The 25,012-nt window shown below is 38.6% G+C and overlaps 1 protein-coding gene and 1 pseudogene across 3 annotated transcripts; both read left to right on the top strand.

Moving 5' to 3' along the window:
- Positions 1-592: 592 nt before the first annotated feature.
- Positions 593-17,063, top strand: LOC129377705 (carnitine O-palmitoyltransferase 1, liver isoform-like; annotated as a pseudogene).
- On the top strand, positions 16,671-24,845 carry LOC129377706 (troponin T, slow skeletal muscle-like). Of its 3 annotated transcripts, XM_055057826.1 has the most exons (15): positions 16,671-16,724; positions 18,463-18,726; positions 18,812-18,853; positions 20,637-20,664; positions 20,758-20,771; positions 20,851-20,877; positions 21,543-21,561; positions 21,654-21,714; positions 21,790-21,906; positions 22,533-22,610; positions 22,689-22,802; positions 23,532-23,641; positions 23,757-23,847; positions 24,176-24,216; positions 24,676-24,845. In XM_055057826.1, the coding sequence occupies exons 4-15, from the start codon at positions 20,642-20,644 to the stop codon at positions 24,719-24,721; spliced, it is 741 nt and encodes a 246-aa protein (XP_054913801.1). In that variant the 5' UTR covers positions 16,671-16,724; positions 18,463-18,726; positions 18,812-18,853; positions 20,637-20,641; the 3' UTR covers positions 24,722-24,845. The 3 variants fall into 3 exon arrangements, with proteins under 3 accessions (XP_054913801.1, XP_054913799.1, XP_054913800.1); XM_055057824.1 differs by lacking the exons at positions 16,671-16,724; positions 18,463-18,726; positions 18,812-18,853; positions 20,637-20,664; positions 20,758-20,771 and having other exon boundaries at positions 20,802-20,877; positions 21,546-21,561; XM_055057825.1 differs by lacking the exons at positions 16,671-16,724; positions 18,463-18,726; positions 18,812-18,853; ... (1 more) ...; positions 20,758-20,771; positions 20,851-20,877 and having other exon boundaries at positions 21,476-21,561.
- The last annotated feature ends 167 nt before the right edge of the window (positions 24,846-25,012 follow it).

The raw sequence follows: 25,012 nt of genomic DNA, 5'->3' as shown, positions 1-25,012 counted from the left end.
TGGCATAAAATTCATATCACAATATTATTAGGATGGGTAGCGGTAACGATATAGGTTACGTCCAACAGGCTCGTTTGTTGGGGTAACATTAAAGGAGTTTGCGCAAGGATTTTCTGACTTCAGGATTGAATTTATTAAATTGTACTGAAGAAATAAGACCTGAAAAAAAGAACACCTGAAATGAGAAACCAAATCAAATCAGTCAAAACCCAGGGTTAGCCAAAAATAAGCAAATGCAAAAAAACCTAACAAAACCCGACCATAAGATACAAACCAGACCAACTGGGGTTCTGAGGAGGGAGGGGGAAAAGCTTATTGTCTACTGCATGCTTGGCAGCTTTATAACAGCAGAGCAGCAATTAGGGAAAAGCACAACACCTGCAGAAGGCCGGTCTCCAGAACCCTGCAAGGAAAAAGGGCAGAGACTCACTGCAGCCGTAACATATAAAACTTACAAGAGAAACAAAAAAAGGCCTTCTAACTGAGTGGAGTGTATACATTTGTATGCATTTAAAACTTTTTTAAATGCATACAAATGCGTGACCTTGGGGATGTTATTTGTACGTAGTGTTTAACTTTTCTTGCATGCTGTCTGACCGTGACATCTGCTGCATTCCTCTTGAGCATCGCGCTAAGACAGCGGGAGGTAAACGCCAACTAGGTCCAGATAAAGTTTGTTGTTTTGCATTAGTGTTTCTAATGAGCTCTTCCTGTTTTCTCGGTTTTGATGCTAGCAGGTTGTGTCTCCCGCAGTTAGCCGGTAGACTACAGATCTCCATCATAGGCCAAATTTTTTATCGTTTTTATTCCATTTATATAGAAACATCATAACACATCATCTCAACACACTTTACAAAAATAAAAAGTCAGTTCAATCCAATTATTCTGAGTCGGTTACATTAATTTCAACTGATCCTCGATATCAAAGTTTTGTTTATTGTTCAAATTCATAAATTAACAGCAGAACTTTTTCTTTTGTTTCTACCGTTTAAAAGAACCTCAAAAATGCACCTTAAGGACATTTTTCATGAGTCAATGATTGGCTGTCGGTCAGAGTTGGTTATTAACAAAACCTAAGAGATGTAGAATATTTACATTTTTTCCTTCCCTTGTTCTTGGAACTTGGGTTTGGTGTTCTTGTACTCATTTAAGGAGTCACTTCATGAGTCATTTCAAGGAATTTGGCTGATTAGTCGTCTTATGTGTTCTTTTTTTTTGCTTCTAAGCAGAAATTCAGATCAAACTTTGATAATCTCAAACTAAATCTTGTTATAATGTTGCTTTTTCTCCTTTATTTGATCTCAAAGAATCTATTTCATCTGGACAGTGACATCAAATCTGATTCAATTCAATCATTTCGCATGGTTTTACTATCTGATATTTAGAAAGGATTGTTTACAGATTTGACTCGTGTCAGAAGTTAGCGGTCGCTGAAGAATGTCAAACATTTTTTCTGGTGTTTGCGCCTGAGGTCACAAGTTTTGATCTATGTCTCGTCTGAGATGGTTTTTTTAAATTTATTTATCTTTTAATGTTTACTGTTTGTTGTGGATCTCTCCATCAGGTCCTCTGTCCGGCGGCTGTTACCATGGCGGAGGCCCACCAGGCTGTGGCCTTCCAGTTCACCGTCACTCCAGACGGCATCGACCTGCGGCTGTCCCACCAGGCGCTCTCTGAGATCTACCTCTCCGGGGTTCGCTCATGGAAGAAGCGCATCATCAGAGTCAAGGTAGAGGAGTGGCCAACCGTTAAAGCTTTTATTTTTTCGCCATGTTTTGGGATATGTGGCAAACAGTTTAAAATAAGCAGGTCCTGTTAAACTTCAGCCAGTACTGAACTCTTGCTTAAAACGGAGAATAAGATCACAAAGCAGTTGGAAGAGCAGGGGTGCCCAAAGTGTGGCCCGGGGGCCATTTGTGGTCCTCTCAACCATTTTTTAGTGGCTCACTGAAGAATAGCCTAAAAACAGAAAAACAATATCATGTTTTTTCCTGAACAGAACAGAGTGGTCACAGGTGTGTATCCTGCCAGTCCTTCTTCGTGGCTGTTTGTGGTGATCGCCATCCTGGCCACCATGTACACCCGTTCCGACCCGTCCATGGGACTCATAGCCAAGATACAGGAGAACCTGCCTGTCAGGTAACCAACTCTATCAATCCATTTGACATTCATAGAAATACAAGTTCATGTTTTCGATTATTTCCCGACTCAAAGAATTGACTTAACTTTTTCTCTTTTCAAGCCAGCTTGTCTTGTGATAATTAACAAAAACCTCAATTTAAAGGCAGTAAATTGTAATAAACAATACAGTTTCCATCCTTACATTTACAATTTGTCATATTAGAATTTGAAGTGAAAAATGCTTCACTTTGTCTTCATTATTTCCACAAGTAAAAGTGTGACGTGCATTTGTTCAGTTCAGCTGAGTCAGTACTTTATAAAGCTGCATGTGCACATCCTCAGACTGGTTCTTCAACCCAAACTCATCCAAAATGCTGTCTGTTAACAGCATTTTGGACTTGGACTAGGCCATTTTTAACACATTACTATGCTTTAATCTGAAACAGTCCAGCTATGTTCTGCTGGAAGGTGAACCTTTGCCCAAGTCTTAAGTTTTTTGCAGCTTTTTAACATGTTTGAATAGAAATATGGGATGAGCACGGAGAATGATGACGTCTCCGCTGTGTTTCACATAAAAACTCAATAAAGATGAAATGCATGGAGGTTTGCCAAAAATGTAGAAATGCTCAGGAGCTGTGAATACTTTTACAGATAACTGTACTTGTTTATTCACTCTATATCTAATAATTTTCACTCATTCTTATTTCATAGAGTTGATATACATGTTGCATGTTGAAAACGTTACTGAACAAATGTTCCGTCCACATTTAAATTTCTACATTTGCATAAAACCCTTCTGTAGCTCTGGATGTTGTTATCAGGATTTTGTTTTGAAAGCTCGCTCACTGTGTTTCACTGCGGTTTGCAGCCAGATAAGTTCGCAGTGCCAAGCGGTGGTGTCGGCTGTGGTCTTCAGCACGATGCTGTGGCTGCTGCTCATCTTCACCATGCGGCTGTGCCTCAAGCAGCTGCTGTCCTACCACCGCTGGATGTTCGAGCAGCACGGCAAGATGTCCACCACCACCAAAATCTGGGTGGTCAGTTCTGCTCCTCACCTGCTAACCAACCAGTTCACCTGTTCTGACACTTCGTACAGCAGCTTTTAATAACTCACAACTTGCTGTGTTTACGCATTTAAAATTTATATTATGTTTAGGGTATGAGAGGCTAAGTGTGTACGCATTTTCCACTCTTCAAAAATGTGTATATTAGCAGAATTGCTTTCTGCTAATTCTGCTAGCCAATTTCTGCTAAAAATATCAAAAAAGAAGTTTCTAGGAAATGGCAAGGAAGTTTTCTACTTTGAAAACTTTAAAACAGAAATTTAAAATTGAAAACTTCTGAGATTAATCTAAAAATTTGGATTTTTTCAAAATTTGACTTTTCAAACTCAGAAATTTTGAGATTAATCTCAGAAAAGTCTAGTAAAAACAAGGACATTTCTGTTGTCTCTTGAAATTTTTTGACTTTTCCAATTCAGCAATTTTTTTTGTTTTTACTGGAAAATTTCTCAAGTTAATATCAGAAAATTAATTTTGGAGTTTATTCCTTGTATATTTTTGACTTTTCAAAATCAGAAATGTCCTTGTTTTTTTTCTAGACTTTCAAAAAATTTGAGTTTTCTAGAAAGATTTAATATTTTTGATAGAAAATTACTCCTTTTTTTTCTGTCTACAAATGCCCCATACATTGTTGTTTAAATGGGTCAAACTAACAAATTAAACCATCTAGTTGGATCCATTTGCTCCAGTTTGGGTCTGTTTGTCCCGTTCCAGGCTCTGGTACGGATCTTCTCTGGCAGGAAGCCTCTGCTCTACAGCTACCAGGGATCGCTGCCAAACCTGCCGGTGCCTGCTGTGAAGGACACAGTCAAGAGGGTGAGACGTTATGATGCAGAGGAAATTATGTCTCTGATTACAAAAGAAGGAGAAATAAAACACATTTTTTATCCCATTTTACATCCAAATTCGAGTTTCTGTTCCAGTCTTTATCTTAATTTTAATTTCCCCCTGGTAAATGTATAATAAGCTCCACCTTTTCCCAGTCATAGTCAATTGTATATTTACAATGTTGGGGATTGTGTTGAAAATGTAATAATAATTTCTTACCAAAATTAGCCTTCATTTTAGAAACTTGCTTTCTATTAATTTTGCTATTACTGATTTTCTGCAGAAAAATGTTAGTTTGTTCATAAACTTGCATATTATCTTTGATTGGCATCATTTTAATGACACTGCTTTGCTTTGTACACAGTCTATAATGCAGTTTATCAAGCTCTGCACACAAAAATAGATCATGTGCTTTAAATTGGCTTTGATGTGAAGTAAAGCTCGCTAATGGCACAGCAGGCTTGAGTGCAGATTAAATATGTTGGATTTTTCTTGTTCTGTTTTTCCAAACTGCGGCTGTCAGCCATTCTGCTGTTTTTTTACAAAATGAACTGATCACTCCTACATCTAGCAACTGAATTACTCAGTAGCTGTAATTACCTGCAGCCTTTCTGCTGTGAAAGGGGTCAACAACATATGATGGTGGCATTTTCAAAACAGCTGGATGTTCATTAAACTCGTTTGCTCTGCTAGCTGAAACTGTAGTTTTCTCCGTCTCTTAACATCCTGCAGGAATTTTCCAGCTGATTTCTCAGATTTCCAAATCCAGGTGTTTTACTTGAGATGTTTTCTGAAAGCTTTGACAGAATAAAGCAAACCAAAGTTTCTTTAATCCTGTTCGACTTTCTGGTTGCTGAGTTTTTATGACTGTAACTCATCAAATGTGTTGCTTGCATATCGGCTTCATTCTCCGTTCACTGATGGAGTTTGTGTAACCTTTTTTGATTTTTAAAGTGTTGAAAAATTAAAATAAGCCTAATTGTTACCCAGTATTCTAATTTAAATGTATTTGACAGAACACATAAGCTGAGTCAGATCAAATACTGTATCTTCTCCTCTGCAGTATCTGGAATCGGTGCGCCCCCTGGTGGACGATGCGGAGTACGAGCGCAAAAACAAGCTGGCTGCTGAGTTCGAGAGCAGCCTCGGTAAACGCCTGCAGTGGTACCTGAAACTCAAAGCGCTCTGGGCCTCAAACTACGTGAGTGATGCTGCATCAAAGATGTTCAAGTCAAAAGAAAAAAGAAATTCTATTAATAATGAATAGATTTGCAGGATTTCTGTGGTTTGAATTATTTATCTTGCCTGAATAAATAATACATTTGTGATGCCTGCTGTGTCGCTCTCTGAGTGATTGTTTTTGCACATTTCAGGTTAGTGACTGGTGGGAGGAATACGTCTATCTACGAGGACGGAGCCCCATCATGGTCAACAGTAACTACTATGGCATGGTATTTACATTTATTTATATTTATAAATTATATAACTACAGATTTTATGAAGGAAATGCTTCTATGATTCAACTTCATTGATGCAAGTCATAAACTGCATCGAGCAACGTAAGAAAGAAATTAGAATCTTTATTGAGCTAAAAACCGATTTGATAATTATAACATTATTAATATGCTGCTAGACTAGAACTTCATTGGTTAAACATTATTTAACGGCCTACAATTTATGATAGTTGCTCATCCTGCTGGGGTCAGTATTGGACCTTAAATAGCTTACAGATACATTTATTTGGAGTCTTTGCTGTTTATCTATATGTGTATTTATTTTTCATTACATGCCATTCAGACATGCTGTGGACTGTAATGGAAGGTCAAATTAACATTTCCAATATCCAAACAAATTCATTTCTACATATTTTTGAAGATGAATCCCCAGTGAGCCGACTGGATTTTTTTTTTTTTTTTTTTTTGGCTTATTGCTGTTAGAGGATGTCGCTCGTGCGTCAGATTTAGAGGTCCACAGGAAACGGATGAATACAAAAGTTCCGACTCAAGACTTTAAATTTTTTCTTTTTTTCTGACCGTTTTTTGGTGTCACTTTGTTTTATCTGTGAAACGTTACTAAAAAATACATTTAAATTAACGAGTTAAAATCTGTTTCATTGATCTTAAACCACTTGCTTCTCCTTCGCTCCTCAGGACTTCCAGTATGTGACTCCTACACCCATCCAGGCAGCCAGAGCCGGGAACACCATCCATGCCTTCTTCTTGTACCGCAGGAAACTCAACAAAGAGGAGATTAAACCTGTAAGTTTAGACCTAATTATTCACATTTTATTTGCTGGTCTTGTTTTTTTGATGTGGCAGCAGATCTTTTGGGATGTTTTCTGCTGCTAAACTGTGTTACATGTATAAAATTCTCTGTTTGGTCTCACACTTCACTGCAGGGGTGTCCAAACTTTTTCACCGGGGGCCAAATATGTCAATTTGCAACTGATGCGGTGGCCACAAAATGTTTTCGTATTTTTAATTATAAATTGCCAAAAACATAGCATTTTTTTTATTTTTATTGGTAAGTAAACAAACTAAACGTAATATTTTAATGCAGTAAGTGAAGCAGTCAGATTTCTTTCATTCTCTGTAGGTCTAAAGGTTTACAGATTAAAAACAGTAACAAAAATCAAAACAAACCTTAAACTGTATCTTAATTATTTTTTTTATTTTTATTTTTTGCAATTGTTTGTCTTTTTAGCAACAATAGTTTTTTTAATTATTAAATGAGAATCCCCAACTCTGCATTTTAGTAAAAGTCACTGGAGGTTTTCGGCTCCTATTACTGATCAACTGGATGAATACTTTGTGTTGCACATTATATTTTTCATTTTAAGACTTTAAATGTATTGTTTGTTTTTTTTAACAGTCTGGCGTCAGTGAAAATTTCACCAAAACTTATTTAAAATGTGCATCTGCAACAACTGCTCAAACCAGTAAACCAATTTTCAGGCTATTCTTGAACTGTGGTCAAGTCAACGGGCCGCTCTGAGTTGTTCAGAGGGCTGCATATGGCCCCCGGGCCACAGTTTGAACACCCCTGCTTTAATGTCTGCAGCTCTTTGTTGTTTTTATAGCAGATCTGGATCTTGATTTATTACAGATTTCATGTTTGAGACGTTTCCCTCACATCCTCATCCCATGTTCATCTCTCTACTTTTCTTTGAATCTTTCCTTCCCTCTTTCTTTTCTCTCATTGTTTAAAAAAACCTCCATCGCTTTGTTTCCACGCCTTCGTGTTCTCCTCCGTTTCCCAGAGTCGCATCCCCGGCACCTTCATTCCTCTGTGCTCAGCTCAGTGCGAGAGGATTTACAACACCACACGAATTCCCGGGGAGGAGACGGGTAAACAGATTAAAACACACAAAAGCGCCGAGTTTTTGTTCTGAGGAAAACAAAAGAATCAGAGGAACGCTGAAGGGTTTCAGGCTCTGCTCAGGATGGTGTTCAGTGCTTCAAGCAGTGTCTGCTCTGTCACTCCTTACCTGTCTGCTTCTGAAAGGTGGTCTGTCTTTAACTGATGGCTTATTTTCTTCTCTTCACTCCATCACTCCATTTCTTCCTCCCTGTCCCTCTTCTTCCCATCCCAACGCTCTTTTACTTGCATTCCTCTCCTGTCGTCTCGGTTTGCTCTGGCCGCCTCTCTCCGTTCTGCTCAGTGGTTGTTGAGGTCTGCAGTTCCTTGCTGCTCCTATCAGTTTGAGCGGATGTTTGACACTTGTCGAATCCCCGGAACGCTAACAGGTAGTGTTTATATTTTCTCATAAGCTGCTCTCCCTTTTAAATGCAGGATGATTTTCACCATCTGTGTCATTCTCACCTTTTTTCTTGTTCATTGTGCTAATATGCTAAACATTTCATATTGTAACCTTCCTAAAATAATAGTCCATTTCATTTATTATTATTATTATTAATTTTTTGTTTTGGCAATAGTTGCTAGATCTTTTGGAAAAATAGAAGTGGTGATTTTTGTTTTTGTTCTTCAAAAATCACTTTATAAAAAATGACTAAGGTTGTTATTTCAGGAAGGTAACAAGAAATTCCTGGAAAGCTTTGAAATCTCAGGATTCTGCTTCTGCAAATAGAAATACATTTTATTTTAAGGCTTTTTATACATATACCTCTGAGTATGTTGGTAAACTTTAGGAACAAATTCTTTTTTCTAAAAATGGAAATTAATTTAATTTTAAGGCTTTAAATGTTTAAATAATTAGACAACTAACAGCATAATGTCTCAATGAGATGTTTTCTTTATAACTGGTTAAGATTTGATAAATACTAATAAAATCATACTTATTTTAAAGTTTTTATGTCATTTTAAACTATATTTGAATTTATTTATATATAGTTCCTACTCTAAATCCACATTGAATGTTAATTTAATGTTAACATAAAAGTACATATATATGAATTTAATTTTGTTACACAGTCTCAATCGTTATGTTGCATAATCAGGGAAATTCAATCCCAGAATATTTAGACATTTGAAAACCCTAAACGCCAACTCTGCTGCAGCGTCCGTCTTCTTTGCTTCCTCATAGATACGGTTCAGCACTGGGAGGACAGCGACTACATCGTGGTTTACCACAAAGGTCGATACTTCCGCCTCCGGGTCTACCAGGCCGGCAGAATCCTGTCGCCCAGAGAGATCGAGTTCCAGATCCAACGGATCCTCGACAACTCAACGCCGCCGTCCAAAGGAGAGGCCAAGCTCGGAGCGCTTACCGCCGGGGAAAGGTGAGTTTAAGAAGCCAGAGAGTTTCTAAGACGGCACCGTTTGTGTAATCTCACCTTTTCCTTTGAATGTCAACCAGAATCGCCTGGGCCAAGGCCAGGCAGGAGTATTTCAGCAGCGGCGTCAATAAACGCTCTCTGGACTGCATCGAGAGGGCGGCCTTCTTCGTGGTGCTGGATGATGACGAGCGAGGCATGATGGCCGACAATTCACCAGAAGGTGTGGACCGCTACGCCAAGTCCTTGTTGCATGGAAACTGCTACGACAGGTAAAAAACAGCACAAAATGACACAAATTTGTCACAAATGGATCCTTCCTGTTTTCAAATTGGACAAATTAATACAATCATATTAAAATCTTCCTGTAATGGAAAATGTTTGAAGCAAGCAAAAGTATTAATCTGTAAATAAACAGGAAGACATTTATTCAGTGACCTTTACTCCTCAGAAACAGACTTTGGTTGCACCAGAATCTGCTTTGGTAATGTTTTATTTGACACTTTTAATGCAGCTTTGCATTAAAAATGTCACAATTTATTGATGATTCTTCATCACAGCAGTCAGACATTTATGAAGACTGCATCATGTCCATGAAGGTGTTACATTTATGATTCTGTCATGTCAGTGTTCTTGGGGATATAATGATTTACATATCCCATTATCCAAATGTGTAACTACTTCATTTGAATAATTACATGCTTATTGTGCTAAGAAGATAAAGAAGGTCATCTGATTTCTTTATGACAGAGGAACCTTATAATGTTGTGGATAAAATGAAGAGCCTCTGCACCAAACTCTGTTAAAACCTGGTGGTTATTCCACCAAATGCAATTTTTTTTTTAACTCTTCTGAGTTAAAATATTAATATTGTGATTATGAACTTGTTTTCTCAAAGCATCTTTTTCATTGTCACCATTTCTCATCATCTGCAGATAAATACGACGTTTTTGCTTTGAATTTCAAACATGTTTTCAGAAGTTTGTAGAATAAAAAAAACATTCATTTGACTCCCAACACATACTAACACAAAGTAAAAGCAAAGAAACTTACAATTTCAACCGGTCTCTTTATTTTTTCCACACATAACGAAAGTTTGGACACCCCTTAAATGGAGGTGTAAATCTCCTCAGGTCTTCATGTCGGTCTCTTCCAGGTGGTTCGATAAATCCTTTACAGTCATTTACTACAAGAATGGGAAGAGTGGGATCAACGCCGAGCACTCGTGGGCGGACGCGCCGGTGATCGCCCATGTGTGGGAGGTGAGGAGAGTTTGCCGAGTGATGCTGTCTGACTCCAGCGTGCAGCCAATCGGGTCGCAGTAATCGCCGTGTGTTTGCAGTACGTTCTCGCTGCCGACAGCTTCCAGCTCGGCTACAACGCAGAGGGACGCTGCAAGGGAGAGGTCGACTCGTCGCTGCCTCCGCCGCAGAAACTCAGCTGGGAAATCCCCTCAGAGGTTCGACGTTCTTTCCGTTTCTTACTGGTTTTATAAACGATGCTGTGAAACATGGAGGCAGGAGGTTTTCATTAAGAGAGAAACCTGGAAAATTGATGCAAAAGTGATCAGGAAAAACCTATATCATTATTGCAGTATCAATGTTTGCAATGTTACAGTTACAAAGAACTGATGTAGATATAATTTTTATTAGGATGTGACAGGGTGGGACGATTAGGATTAAAGATTGAACCATATATATATATATATATATATATATATATATATATATATATATATATATATCCAGCTGACTGGATAGCTCAATACATAAGGCATCAGTATATCACCCGAGAGGGCAGGGTTCGAATCCAGTCTGGGTCCTTAGGCAAGACCCTTCAAGCTATTGCCTACCTCATACCATGAGAGATACTAAGTTGCATAACATGCCGGCTCAGACGTCGCCCGGCCAAACAAGGTCTGCGTCAGGTGTTGGGGAACCAGAGCACCTTGATGACAAATGGGCTACTGGAACAAGACGGAAATGGGCAAGAGATGAAAATGTGGATCTGTTGGAATGCTACTACTCAAGTAACCCTAGTGAGAGAGGTTACATGCAAAGACTGGGGAAGGAATGGTTACTTCGACATCCCCAGTCAACACTAAGCGCTAAACAACTAGTAGCTCAGTGTTCCAACATCCGCAAACGGCAACTGCTATCACAACTTGAGATTGACGAGATACAACACAAATGCTACGGCAAAAGGGAGGAACCCGGATGTCAGGACTGTGGGGACTTAACTACAAGTCCCCACCCAGTGAGGGGATACACGGCCCCAATGAGCGAAACAGAGCTGAACGAGACAGCTGCTGACCTGAGAGAGAGAATCATGACCCGAATGACAACCAGGCCTCCCCGGCGCCAATTACAACGGCTGAGTGAAGTACCATCTGAAAGTCTCATTGAGAATGTGAATGCAGCATTGAGAACGATCCCTACCAACACCATAACAGAAACCAATGAGCTGATCTACAACTCAGCATCAGTGATCCTTGAGATACTTGGCTATAAGAGCAACCATGAGATCCAATACCCACCATGGAAAAGACGGTTAGAGGCTAAAATCAAGGTAACAAGGAGGGAAGTGAGCCAACTGTCAGAGCTCCACAAGGGTGCAATGAAAAGACCAGTACCCAGAAAGTACAGGCAGATGCCCATACCTGAAGCACTCGAGACTGCCAAACAGAGGCTCCAAGCCTTGTCCAGCCGCCTAAAGAGATACACAAGGGAGAATGAATCCAGAAGGATTAACCGGCTCTTCTCCACTCAACCAGCTAAGGTGTACTCTCAATGGCAGGGTAACAACAACAACAGAGCAGACCCACCAAGGCTGGAGACGGAACAATACTGGAAAGGCATATGGGAAAGGGAGGCGTCCCACAACAGCAATGCACAGTGGTTGATCTCTCTACGAGAGGACCACAGCAACCTCCCTGAGCAAGCCCCGGTAACCATCACTGTGACAGATGTCCAAGAAAGAGTCTCAGGTATGAAAAACTGGACAGCACCAGGGCCTGACATGATCCATGCCTACTGGCTAAAGAAACTCACTGCTCTCCATGAGCGAATGGCAGCCCAAATGAACCAGCTGCTACAAAGTGGGACTCACCCTGAATGGTTAACTGAAGGGCGGACAATCCTAATCCAGAAGGATCCATCAAAGGGTCCAGTCCCACCCAACTACCGACCAATAACCTGCCTCTCCACAACCTGGAAGCTCATGTCAGGCATCATAGCGGCCAAGATAAGCAAACACATGGATAAACACATGAGCACGGCACAGAAGGGTATCGGTGTAAATAGCAGAGGAGCCAAACACCAACTCCTCGTAGACCGCACAGTTGCCCGAGACTGCAAAACCCGACACACCAACCTGTGCATGGCTTGGATTGATTACAAGAAAGCCTATGACTCAATGCCGCATACTTGGATCATTGAATGCTTAGAGATGTATAACATCAACAGGACTCTGAGAGCCTTCATTGCAAACTCGATGAAGCTGTGGAAAACCACCCTTGAAGCCAACTGCAAACCACTTGCACAAGTGTCCATCAAATGTGGCATATACCAAGGAGATGCTCTGTCCCCCTGTCCTCTGTAGGCCTGAACCCCCTCAGCCAAGTTATCAACAAGACTGGCTACGGATATCGACTCAAAAATGGGGCCAATATCAGTCACCTACTCTACATGGATGACATCAAGCTGTACGCCAAGTGTGAGCGAGACATCGACTCACTGATCCACACCACCAGGATCTACAGCACTGACATTGGGATGTCATTCGGACTAAAGAAATGTGGTCGGCTGGTCACAAAGAGGGGGAAGGTCATCCATACAGAAGGGGTCTCACTCCCAGAAGAAACAATAGCAGACATAGAGGACAGTTACAAGTACCTAGGTATACCACAAGCAAATGGCAACCTCGATGAGGTCACAAGGAAAGGAGCCACAGCTAAATACCTCCAACGAATAAGGCAAGTCCTGAGAAGCCAGCTCAATGGCAAGAACAAAATCCGTGCGATAAACAGCTATGCCTTGCCAGTAATCAGATACCCTGCTGGAATAATTAGCTGGCCAAAGGAGGAGATAAAAGCCACAGATATTAAGACCAGAAAGCTACTAACAATGCATGGAGGGTTCCATCCCAAATCCAGCACCTGAGACTGTACACGAGCCGCAAGGAAGGAGGCAGAGGACTAGTGAGTGTGAGAACCACTGTCCAGGACGAAACAACTAAGATCCATAAATACATCAGGGACAAAGCCTCAACAGACAATGTGCTCAGTGAATGTCTCAGACAACAGGGAACGGAGGTTGAGGTGCCAGAGATACCATCATGGGAGGACAAACCCCTACATGGGATGTACCACAAGCAAATAACCCAAGTGGCTGATATCAGTAAATCCTACCAATGGCTGGAAAAAGCTGGACTCAAGGACAGCACAGAGGCCCTCATCCTGGCCGCCCAGGAACAGGCCCTAAACACCAGAGCAATAGAGGCCCAGATCTACCACACCAGACAAGACCCAAGGTGTAGGTTGTGCAAGGAGGCCCCTGAGACAGTCCAGCACATCACAGCAGGGTGCAAGATACTGGCAGGGAAAGCGTACATGGAGCGACATAACCAAGTGGCAGGCATAGTGTACAGAAACATCTGTGCAGAATATGGACTGGAAACCCCAAGATCAAAGTGGGAAACACCCCCAAAGGTGGTGGAGAACGCCAGAGCTAAGATCCTGTGGGACTTCCAGATCCAGACAGACAAAATGGTAATGGCGAACCAACCAGACATTGTCGTAGTGGATAAACATCAGAGGAAAGCCGTTGTGGTAGATGTAGCAATACCAAGTGATTGCAACATCAGGAAAAAGGAGCACGAGAAACTAGAGAAATACCAGGGCCTCAGGGAGGAACTGGAGAGGGCCTGGAAGGTGAAGACCACAGTGGTGCCTGTGGTCATCGGGGCCCTCGGGGCAGTAACCCCAAACTGGAGCAGTGGCTACAACAGATCCCAGGAACAACATCAGACATCTCAGTCCAGAAATGTGCAGTCCTTGGCACAGCCAAGATACTGCGCAGAACCCTCAAGCTCCCAGGCCTCTGGTAGAGGACCCGAGCTCAGAGGATAAGAACCCGCGGTGGGTGAGAAGGGAATTTTTTTTTTTTTTTTATATATATATATATATATATGATTTTAATTATTTTTTTAATTTCCTAATTTATTTTCTGAAAAAGAAATTACAGGAAATATTTTCTAAAGTGGATTTTATATCAATCATCTGTGAATTGTTGAATTCAGGATATTAGCAGAAAAAAGGTGAAATTTTACCATAAAAAAATCTTAAAATTATAAAAATTTCTTGTCATGAGAAAAAAGCTAATCAGTTATCCAAGTTACTCATAATTATTTGATGCAGGTGAGTTAAAGTGATTTCTATTAAGTATTACCTGTAAAGCTCAACATTTCTCATTTTAGTTTTTTACGTTGGAGTAAAAATACGACTTTGTGATTCTCGTAATTAAGAGAAATTAAAAATTCTCCAGAGTAGATTTTAGAATTCAGCTAAAATCAGATGAAAGTTGGACACAGATTCTGATTGGTTCCCGTCCAAAGGTTCACTCACTAAGGTTGACCTGAGATGGAAATGCCTGGCTGTTGAAACCGCAGTCGCGGCTGTTTTTGCTAACCGTCTCTCCGTTTCCTGTCTCAGTGCGAGGAGCAGATCTCCCGCTCTCTGGCGGTCGCCCAGGCGCTGGCTGACGACGTCGACTTCCACGTTTTCTCCTTCCGAGAATTCGGCAAAGGAAAGATAAAGAAGTGCCGCATCAGTCCTGATGGTTTCGTACAGATGGCTCTTCAGCTGGCTTACTTCAGGGTGAGCCGCTCACTGAAGGACGACACACACAGACACATTTAAATGTTTCAGGTGTTGATTTTAGTGCTTTTATGATGTAAAGCGCTTTCAACTTCCCTGTTGCTGAAATGTGCTCTAAAAATAAACTTGATTGATTTAAATAAACCCTGACAGCAAAGAAAACAGCAGGAGGAGCTTTGTGACTCTTTCCAGACTGTTTTGCTCACTTCATGTTTCCGGACAGGTTCTGATTAAGTAAAATGTGGCTGTGATTTGTTTCCCTGTCCAGGATCGAGGGACGTTCTGTTTGACGTACGAAGCGTCCATGACCGCCTGTTCCGGGAGGGCAGGACGGAGACGGTTCGCTCCTGCTCCAGTGAGAGCAGCGCCTTCGTTCGAGCGCTGGAAGGCGGAGAGGTGGGGACTTCATGCTAAAACTGCTTCTCTGCTTGGTAGGTTTCTTGTAAACCAATCAGTTTTTGTTATTTTAACACACGTCATCAGCCAGCAGACGTGTGCCGGCGTTTGCTCCGCGCCGCGTCAGAAAAGCACCAACAGTTGTACCGAATGGCGATGACCGGAGCCGGGATCGATCGCCACTTGTTTTGCCTCTACGTGGTTTCCAAATACCTCGGCGTGGAATCTCCCTTCTTGAAAGAGGTCTCTGCTCTGTTTAAATCATTTTCCTCCAGAAGGCCCTCCCCAAGGCCAGGCCGACTAAAAACAGGGTTTGTGCCTGTTTCAGGTTCTGTCTGAGCCGTGGAGGCTGTCGACGAGTCAGACTCCCGTCCAGCAGGCGGAGCTGTTCGACGTGGTTAACTACCCAGAGTACATCTCCTGTGGAGGCGGCTTTGGGCCTGTTAGTATCGCCCTCAATGCTTACAAACACAAAATGCAATACTAAAATAGAGATTAGTCTCAGAAATTTTAGTGAAAAAACTGTCAATTTTAAAAACCAAAAATTTTAGATATTTTTTTAATATATTTTTTTTGGGGGGGGACTAATTTTACTTTTCAAACTCATAAATCTCAGATTTTCTTTTTCTGGAAATTCGTGAGAATAATCTCAATATTTTTTTTATTTTGAAATCCAGAAATTTCCTACCTTTGTTTTTTTTTTTTTTTTTTTTTTTTTCCCCAAGATTACGCTGAAAATTTGAGTTTTTCTCAAGAACATTTTTAACTTTTCAAAGTCAAAATTTCTGGCTTTTTATTGTTTTTTGAAAATTCCTGAAATTAATCAGAAAATTTATAAGTTGTTTTTGTTTCACACTTGAAACCCAGAAATTTTTTTGGAAATTTCTGAGATTAAGCTCTTTTTTTTTTTTTTTCCCCAACTCAGAAATTTTCAGTTTTATTTCTAGAAAATGTCTGGGGTTAATCTCGAATTTGCAGCGTTTTTTTGGCAGAAATCCTTTTAATTTCTATCTACAAACAGTGTTTTATCTTGTGGTTATTAAACTTTTATCACTGCATTAATGTTGTTTTTCATCCGGAGTGTAACTGGGATCCGTCTCTTTCAGGTGGCTGATGATGGTTACGGAGTTTCTTACATGTTTTTGGCCGACAACATGATTAATTTCCACATCTCATGTAAACACTCGTGTTCTGAAACTGTGAGTTTAACTCGAAATTTATTTCATTCATTTAATTTAGTCTGTGCCCTGGAAATGCACAACCTCTTCGCATGCATTTTTATTTAGTTTTTAGTACGAGTGTCTTCGTTTTGTCTTAATTCGAGTTTCCTAACTTACAAGGAACTTTCAGCCTTTTTTACAAATAGAGGATTTATTTACGTTAAATGCAGAAGTTATAGATTTCATTATGGTTCTGAGGTTTTTTTTCATTAGTCAATTATTAATTGATTCCTTAATGAGTTGACGATTATTTTGAACAGCAGACCGTCTCGTTTTATTGCCGTCTCCCCTGCAGGACGCCCACGGCTTCGGCGCTAAGATCCGGGCAGCCATGCTCGACCTGCTCCAGCTGCTGGACCCCGTCTACAAGGAGCCCAACAAGGAGCGGAGCAAACCTGAGGTCAAGAAAGACAAGTAGACGCAAAGGATGCTGGGAAAAACGTGTGAAAACATTGATTTGTTCTTCACACAGCGGGACCTATAACATCAGGTGGAGGATTTTAGGTTTTCTTGTTTAAATAGTTTCTTTGAATGGCGTAGAACGATGAAAATTATGTTTTTATTGATGCGGCTGTAACTTTGTGTGTGTGGAGAAAATAAATGTGCACAACTAGTTTAACAAAATGAAGCTATATAATACTCAATGTTTATCTTTATAATTTAAAATAAAAAGCCAGTTTCTCATCCAAACCCGTCCAGCGCTGGGATAGAAGATCCTGAAGTCGCTCCGCTGCAGGGAATAATCCGTCTCACTTTCTGTTCTGTGAAGAAAAGCTGGACTTTCTCCGGTCTGAGTGAGAAGTTTTGCTTGTGAGGTTTTAAAGTGAAAGGGAAAACGTCATTTTCTACCATGCCAAAGTGGGAGCCTTTGTTTTGAAAAGCTCAGAAGTCTGTGACTTCCTTCCTGTTTGTGTAAATCAGATTTTTATATATACATATATAAAAACAGTAAATGATCTCCAGGTGGGCTATCCATGAGTTTCTATTACAGATCTGTTTCATTTTCACTGCTGTTTGTTTTAGTTTTTCACATGTATGTTAAATTTGTGCCATAATGCAAACTACGTATTTATGGGTGGATTGTGACATCAGGCAGCAGAGCTGCTCTCCAGATGTCCATCAGAGGTTAATTATATTTCCAGGTTTCTGTTACTTAATGACTTCTCACCCTTACACAAATCACTTTGTCTCATCGTTTTATTATTGCTATTGTAATGCTTTTTAATGCAACATTTTAAGGGAACATTAAAACATTCTTAAGGAAAACAGAAAAGCTTTGAATTTATTTCTGTTGGGATTCAAGGTGTGCAGAAACAAGGTAGAGGAAGCATCATGCTGATCATAAAAACTGAATATTAGACAAATTTTTAAGCTGACGATACTCGATGTCTCTTCCTACTGGGTCACTGAAATGATTAACTATGATTAATCAATTAATTAACTGGGATAAAAAGACTCAAAGGAAATCTGTTGAGAAAACTAAAAATATACATATTTGTACTTAAAATAAAAAAACATGTAGATTCTACCCAGAATTCCTCAAATTGTGTCGTTTAGATTCATCTGGTTCAAATTCTGTAAAATCACGAGTTTTAAAATAAAAATAGATTCAATTTTCCCAGGTTTATTATTGCAAAATGTGCATAACATTTCCAAAATAAAAATTACACGCTCTGTTTAATAATTACTCATTTTATAAAGGTTTTTTTTGTCCAAAATGCAAATTATATGCTTTTTTTTATTGCATAATAAAAAATCTACGCAAATTTTCTACAATTGTGTTAATGTTTTGTTTTAAAAGTAAAGTTGCATCGTGGCTCTAACCTACACTGCAAAAACAAAATCTTACCAGCTCTTTTTGGTTTAATTCTACTGCAAATAAATGAGTTTTGTCTTGCTTTAAGTACTAACTTAAAAATAACTTTTATAGGAGCTTGTTTGAGTCGATAATTGTTGAATATCTATTTAGAAAGAAGTGCTAATTGCACTGGCAGATTATTTAACTTGTAGCAAGAGAAATTTATCTTGTGATAATTGAAATAAATCAATGAATATCCTATGTTTTCATAAAAATAAGTTACTGGTCATTTTATTGTATCAAGTCTAGGAAGATCTTTGCACAAGAAACTAGACTTAATACTTGGTGTTCTGTTTTTGCAGTGTCGTTTTAATTTGTTTGGTAAAAATGGCTCTCGGGTTGTAAAGGTTGCTGTCTCTCTCTTTCCCAGTTTTTTTTGTGTTTTCTCCTCCAGTCCCTCCAGACCTGAGCGGACGGCCAGCAGTCTGGCTGCAGCCTCTCCAGACCGGCCGGCCTGAGCGCCGGCCACCTGCCTTCGTCTCTCATCGCAGGAGTGAGGTCAGCCACCAACCCTCCACCAGTGATCCGCATCCCACCCAGCCTTTTCCAAATTAAGGAGCGGATTTACTCGCAGTTACAAATAGTTTTGTGAGGACAAACGATTGGATGTTTTCATGTGGCTGATTACTGGGAGGTGAGACCCAGAAGTGGGCTGGAATAATTAGATTATCCACGACATTCCCAGAGGATTTCCCTTTATAAACCCTCATTTTCAACAGTTATTTACTCATCGCCGTCGGTGAACATCCGTTACTGTCCAGGTACGTCAGCTCTTCATTTTTAAAATGAAATCATTCTAAAATAGCAAAACAATCAGAGTGTTTTAAAAATATGTATTTATGCATTTTTTTATTGCAAAATCTTTTAAACTCTTTGTGGTCTAGTTTATGGTTCAAATAATTCAGTAAAATTTAAATAAGACAAAACTACCTTAGAAGTAACTTTTCAGCAATAAATTAGAGCTTGTTTTAAGTCAATAACTCCCTAATATTGATGAAAAACTTCAGATTATTTCATTGATAGCTAGTGCTTTTTTCAGCAGTATGAATTATTTACTTTAAACAAGTTCATATTTAAAGTAATTTAAACTAATTAGTTCTGTCTTATTTTAAGTGTACAAAATAAAAATGAGTGAGGAAAATAAAACATAATATTTTGGGATGCATAGAGCTCGCTCTCACTAGGATGATCAATTGTCCCAGTGATTATTGTGATAAATGTTAATAATGTTATGAGATCATCTTCAAATAATATATCTACAGTGGTTCACCCTCTCAAAGTCCAATAGACTTTATTTTGGGAAGAACATTTGGCAAAATGTTCTAAAATTAGTAAAAAAAAAACAAAGAATGGAAACATTTTATTTATCTGATTAATTTCTTATTGTGAAAGGATTAGCTGTCACTTTTTAATAATTAAAGTGAACGCTGATGGGTCTGAAATGAAGCATGCCGATCGTCAGACCAACAGGTTTATTTCTGGTGTCCTTGGACTCCCTGTCCGTCCGTCTGTCCTCTTTCAGACAGTTTGGTAACAATGCCATGAATTCCTCTCCAAATCCTCCACTGGCTCTCGAACCAGTTCAGATCCACAATCTGAGACATTAACTGAAAAATCTGAACAAAAGTTTCTGAAAGACGGACGTCTCAGGGGACGGATGTCTGCTTTGTTTCTTAATTTCTCTTAGTTTGATCAACTCTGATGAGGTAACGGTTTTCAGTCTAGGCTGCAGTTTGTTAAAGTTTCAGTTAATTGAGGCAAAGAATAGACGGGACGACTGCAGAGGACTTGGGTATAAATAGCAACCAGCCAAAATGCTTAATGTCTCCATCCCAGATTCTTTCTTCCAAATCAAATTAAAAGGAGAACAGCTGGTCTCCGAGTCTTTCCCTGCAGGGTAACAACACGTCTCTGTCCCCTCGTCCCTCCAGGCTCCACCCAGACAGCCTTTTTATTTTGGGTTTCTACATTTAATCAGACTAAAATCCCAATTTTCAGGTTTTATCTTAATTATTTCAGTTTGCTAATTGCCAAAATAACAAGAAAGGCAATTTTAAAAATCCCTTTGAGAAAATTAATTCATAGGATTTTTTTAAAAAAAGTGTTTTTGTTGTAATGAATCAGAAGGACAGCACTGAAATTTACTTTTAATTGTCCTCGTAGATAAAGTTTCAATTCCTCCTGACAGAACTGGTCTGTGAAATGAAATAAAATGATATCAGGCTTATATAGTGTTTTATTAGTTATAGCTAAAGTAATCTGCCAGTGAAACTAAAACTCCTATTTCTTGCTTAAAAGTTACTGATAAGTCAATTTAGTTTTACTTTAAATGTACTGAAATATTTGCACAATTAACTATAAATACACTTGGTAATATTTTGTGTTTTTGCAGTGGCAGGATATTTACTAGAATCTGGAAAAGCTGCAGATAACATTAGTGAAGAATCTAGAGTTTAACATTACTGTTGCTGGGAGGAAGGATCTGTGTTAACGCTCCTTTGTGCACTGAAGATGCACCAGTCTGTTATGTTTTTCTCTCCACAGTCGCCATGTCTTTTCCAGAAGAACATGGGTGAGCCAATCAAATCCAACGTTCAATATTTATATCACGACAGTCTGTTTTTTTTTAAAGACCTGTCTGATATTGTCTTTTCTTTGCCTCTAGAGGCCATCAGGAGGGTAAGAACATTCACTCATTTTTTAAAATAAATGCACATTGTTTTCTCTCGTTTTTTACTGCTGCTGTGTTTTTCTGCAGATGATGAAGAGGAGCAGGGAGAGGAAGGTGAGCCTGGTGCTGTGAACAAATCAGAGGGTTGTTATTAAACTTCTTAATACAGGAAACTCTAGACTATATTACAATAGAGTATTAGGTCCACACGAAGAAAGTAAAAATAATATAAGAAAGGTGCCAACAATAAAGTGCATTATTATTAGTAGTAGTATTATTATTATTACAACTACATTCTCATAATATTTTGACTTTATTTGTGTAATACTATTACTTTTTTCATAATACTATGACTTTGAGTTTTTATTTCTATTTTTTCTCAGTGTGATTGCATGTTAGGGCCAGTTTAGATAGAAAACAAAAGAGTACATTTCTGTCAAAACATTCTGAAATTTTAATCTCAGAAATGTCCGAAAAAAACATAAAAAAAATTCTGATCTCCGAAAATTACATTTCTGCAAGAAAAAACTGAAAGTTTATGATTAAACTGAGAAATTTCTGAGCACCAAAAGTTTAAATGTTTCCACTTTTGGAAATCGTTTTTTTTTTTCTTTTTTTACTTTTTGAGCTTGGGAATTTCCATGTTATTTTTCTGAGATTAATCTCAAATTTTCAGATTTTTTTTGTTGAAATTTTCTTAATTTTTTACTTCATGGTGCATTTTATCAAAACAAACCCAACTCATTATTTCTGCTGCTGTTCTGGCAACCGTGTCGAAGAAGAACGCCCCAGATACAAGTAAGTTAAATACTGTTCACTTTTACCCACAAATAACTAAAACATGAATATTTAATGCAAATATGTGTTAATATGTTGTAATATTTGCTCAGGCCTGTGGTCACACAACTCGCACCGCCAAAAATCCCGGAAGGAGAGAGGGTTGACTTTGACGTACGTTCCTTCAGCTATAACTTAAGAAAAGCGTCCAAATCAATCGTAAGTGAGACTTTGTGTTCCTGCTGTCAGGATATCCACAGGAAGAGGATGGAGAAGGATCTGCTGGAGCTGCAAACTCTGATTGATGTTCACTTTGAGCAGAGGAAGAAAGAGGAAGAGGAGCTGATTGGACTCAAAGACAGAATTGTAAAGTTCCTCTGATTTTTCCCCCAAATAAGGATTCTGCATGACTGCTGTATGGAAGAAGATTAGTGCCACTGAAAACAAAAAACTCTTTTTTTTTTACTCAGAACTCCAACTTTAATCCCATAATTCTGACATTTGTCTTAAAATTCTCACACTTTTCCTCAACATTCTGACTTTTAATGTCAGAACTCAAACTTTTTTCAGAGTTATGTATCTAATCTAAAAATTCTGACTTTTTTTATCAGAATTTTGAAAATTTTATCAGAATCAGAATTGTTTAAATAGTTTGTGCACCATGAGGCAAATTTAGTTTTAAACTCAAATCTAACTAATAAAATTGAGACGGTCTTTCAGTGTGGATAAATTGCAGGTTTACAAATCCTATAAAAAGAAAAAAAACGGTTGTGTATTGTTTTCATAGGATAACAGAAAAACTGACAAACACTTAAGGATATTTGGTTATTTACTTGGATTTTGACATAAATGGATGCAGAATTAGAATTCTGAAAAAAACACCCAGGTTTTTTCTGAAAAAAACACCCAGGTTTTTTCTTTTGTATTTTTTTCCAGTGGCTCTAATCCTTTTCCGTCCTGCTCTGACTGCGTTATTCTGTGTTTTAATGTAGGAGAGGAGGAGAGCAGAGAGAGCTGAGCAGCAGCGTGTGAGGGCTGAAAAAGAGCGAGACAGACAGACACGGATTGCAGTAAATTATTCTAAAATTACAGGTATCATTTTAAAAATCTGCTCTGTAGAGCACAATGTTTCAGATGAACTCTTTCAGGAAGAACGACAGAGGAAAGAGGACGAGGAAGCGAAGAAGAGAGCGGACGATGAGGCCAAGAAGAAGAAAGTGCTCTCCAACATGGGCGCTCATTTTGGAGGATTCCTTGCAAAGGTCAGTGGGATTCTGTTTCTTTTTAGCAAATGAATGTGAAAAATCACAACCAGTAAATAGAACAACATTCAATATTTATTGTCACATTTTATTGTGATTTTTGTGGTTATGAGCACAAAATCCAGTGTTTCAGAAAATAAAAAATATTGTGGAAAAGTAAATTATTGGAAACTCTGGGTGTCACATGTTCATCAGCTAATTAACACAAAAACAGGAAAATTTAGTGGAAGGAAAACATTCACAAGAATATGTTTGGATATAGCACTGAACATTTTTTTTTAGAAATGACCTTTTGTGACTCAAGAATATGAAATTAAGCTTTATCATGAGTTTCACTTTCTGACATGAGAGTTTGCAGCGTGTGTTTCCATCCAAACATCCATTTTCTAACACTGGGTGCTGGTGTCCATCTCCAGCTAACTTTCCGGGCGAGAGGCGGGGTACATCCTGAACAGGTCGCCAGTCTGTCACAAAGTGTGCTTTTTCTTTCCAATATATTCATTTGTGTTCATAATATTTGTAAATAAGTAACTTTAGCAAAGTGTAGAAGGCTTAAAACCTAATTCTGGATATCTGACCCCTGTTCTGATCAAAAATTGTTGCGAACATTTAATTAAGTCTTGCTTTTTAGGGATAGTTCATGAACTCTCGACCATTACAGAAACTTAATGTTAGCTTGATTAATTATTCCAGACCTAGTTTTGGAAGTAAAGATTGTATTTCCTGCAGGAAGAACAAAGAAGAGGAAAGAGACAAACAGCAAGAGAGATCAAGAAAAAGACTCTGGCAGAGAGACGGAAGCCACTGAGTATTGAGAGCCTGAAGGAAGACGGCCTCAGGTGATTCATTTACCCAGTTTTGTACTTACTGTTTGCGCAAAGTGAGTCTGGAAAAGTCTGGAAATAATTTACAAATGCAATCAGGTGGTTGTCAGCTCAACTCCCTGTGTTTCAGAGAGAGAGCCGAGGAGATGTGGGAATGGATCCATCAGCTGGAATCAGAGAAGTTTGACCTCACTGAGAAGATGAAGAAACAGAAATATGAAGTAAATTTTCATCTAAGCACTGTAAAAACACAAAATCTTAGAAAGTACTTTTGGTCCAGTTTCTGGTGTGAATATTTTAGATCTTGAAATGAGACAAAACCAAATCAAATGTTCATTTTCAGTGGATATAGAAGCTTATTTTAATTTGATATTTCCTTAATATTACTATTATTCCATTCACAACTAGATATTTTTAAGTGTATTAACACTATAAACTAGACCAAAAATACTTTCTAAGAGTTTCTGTTTTTTGCTGTGAGAAAATAAAAAGCTTGTTTATGAAAAAAATTAGCCAACTTGTGACACTTGACTTCACTTTGTTTTTCAGATCAACGTCCTTCTGAACAGAATCCAACATGCTCAGAAATTGTGAGTCAGCCATCTTTGATTCAGACACAGCTTTTAGTCACCGCATCTTTGCAGACAGGGAGCAACATCACTAATACACTAATATGTCAGAAAATAGCAGAACTACATTTATTTTTTAAACCCTCACTGACAACTGACGGAGTGTGTTGTGTTAGACTCACTTTGCTATTAAAAACACAAATCCTCATAAATGACTTATCAGCAAAAAATGACCAACTAGTGAACAAGTTCTTTTTTGTCAATATTAAGGAAAAATAAACTAAATCTTGAAGAAAAGATATAGCAAGTTTTCATCAACTCCTATATATTAATGAAAAGTTATTTGTAAGTTAGTTTTGTCTTATTTCAAGTGTACTGAGATTTTTGCACTGCACCAAAAATACGTGGTAAGATTTTGTTTTTTACATTGTTGTGAACAATATTCTGTTGTTTACTGATGCTTCTCTTGTCTGATTGCAGTAAGAAAGGCCATGGGAAGGGGAAGGTTGGAGGCCGATGGAAGTGACATTTCCCACATTTACACAATGAAAACTAAGGAGGAGATTTTCCCCAGCTTGAGCTGTAGTACTTTTCTTGTGTTCAGCTTTTCAAGTTTAATTGCCCATTCAGTTAATAAAAGTCATGCTTCAATTAAACAGTGTTTTTTTCATAGAAACTGAATTCACTACTGAAATTTCAAATATGCAAATACATTAACAACAATAAACATACAATTTGTTTTAAAAAGTTCTGGATGGTTGAAAATCCACTAAGGCAGCTGAAAAATCAGATACTTTCCAAAAATTAACTTATTCTG

Source organism: Poeciliopsis prolifica, unplaced genomic scaffold, assembly GCF_027474105.1.
Source record: "Poeciliopsis prolifica strain line A6 unplaced genomic scaffold, Auburn_PproV2 SCAFFOLD049, whole genome shotgun sequence".
Lineage (NCBI taxonomy): Eukaryota > Metazoa > Chordata > Actinopteri > Cyprinodontiformes > Poeciliidae > Poeciliopsis > Poeciliopsis prolifica.
The sequence above is the reverse complement of the archived record's forward strand: the minus strand, read 5'-3'. Positions and strand labels throughout refer to the sequence as shown.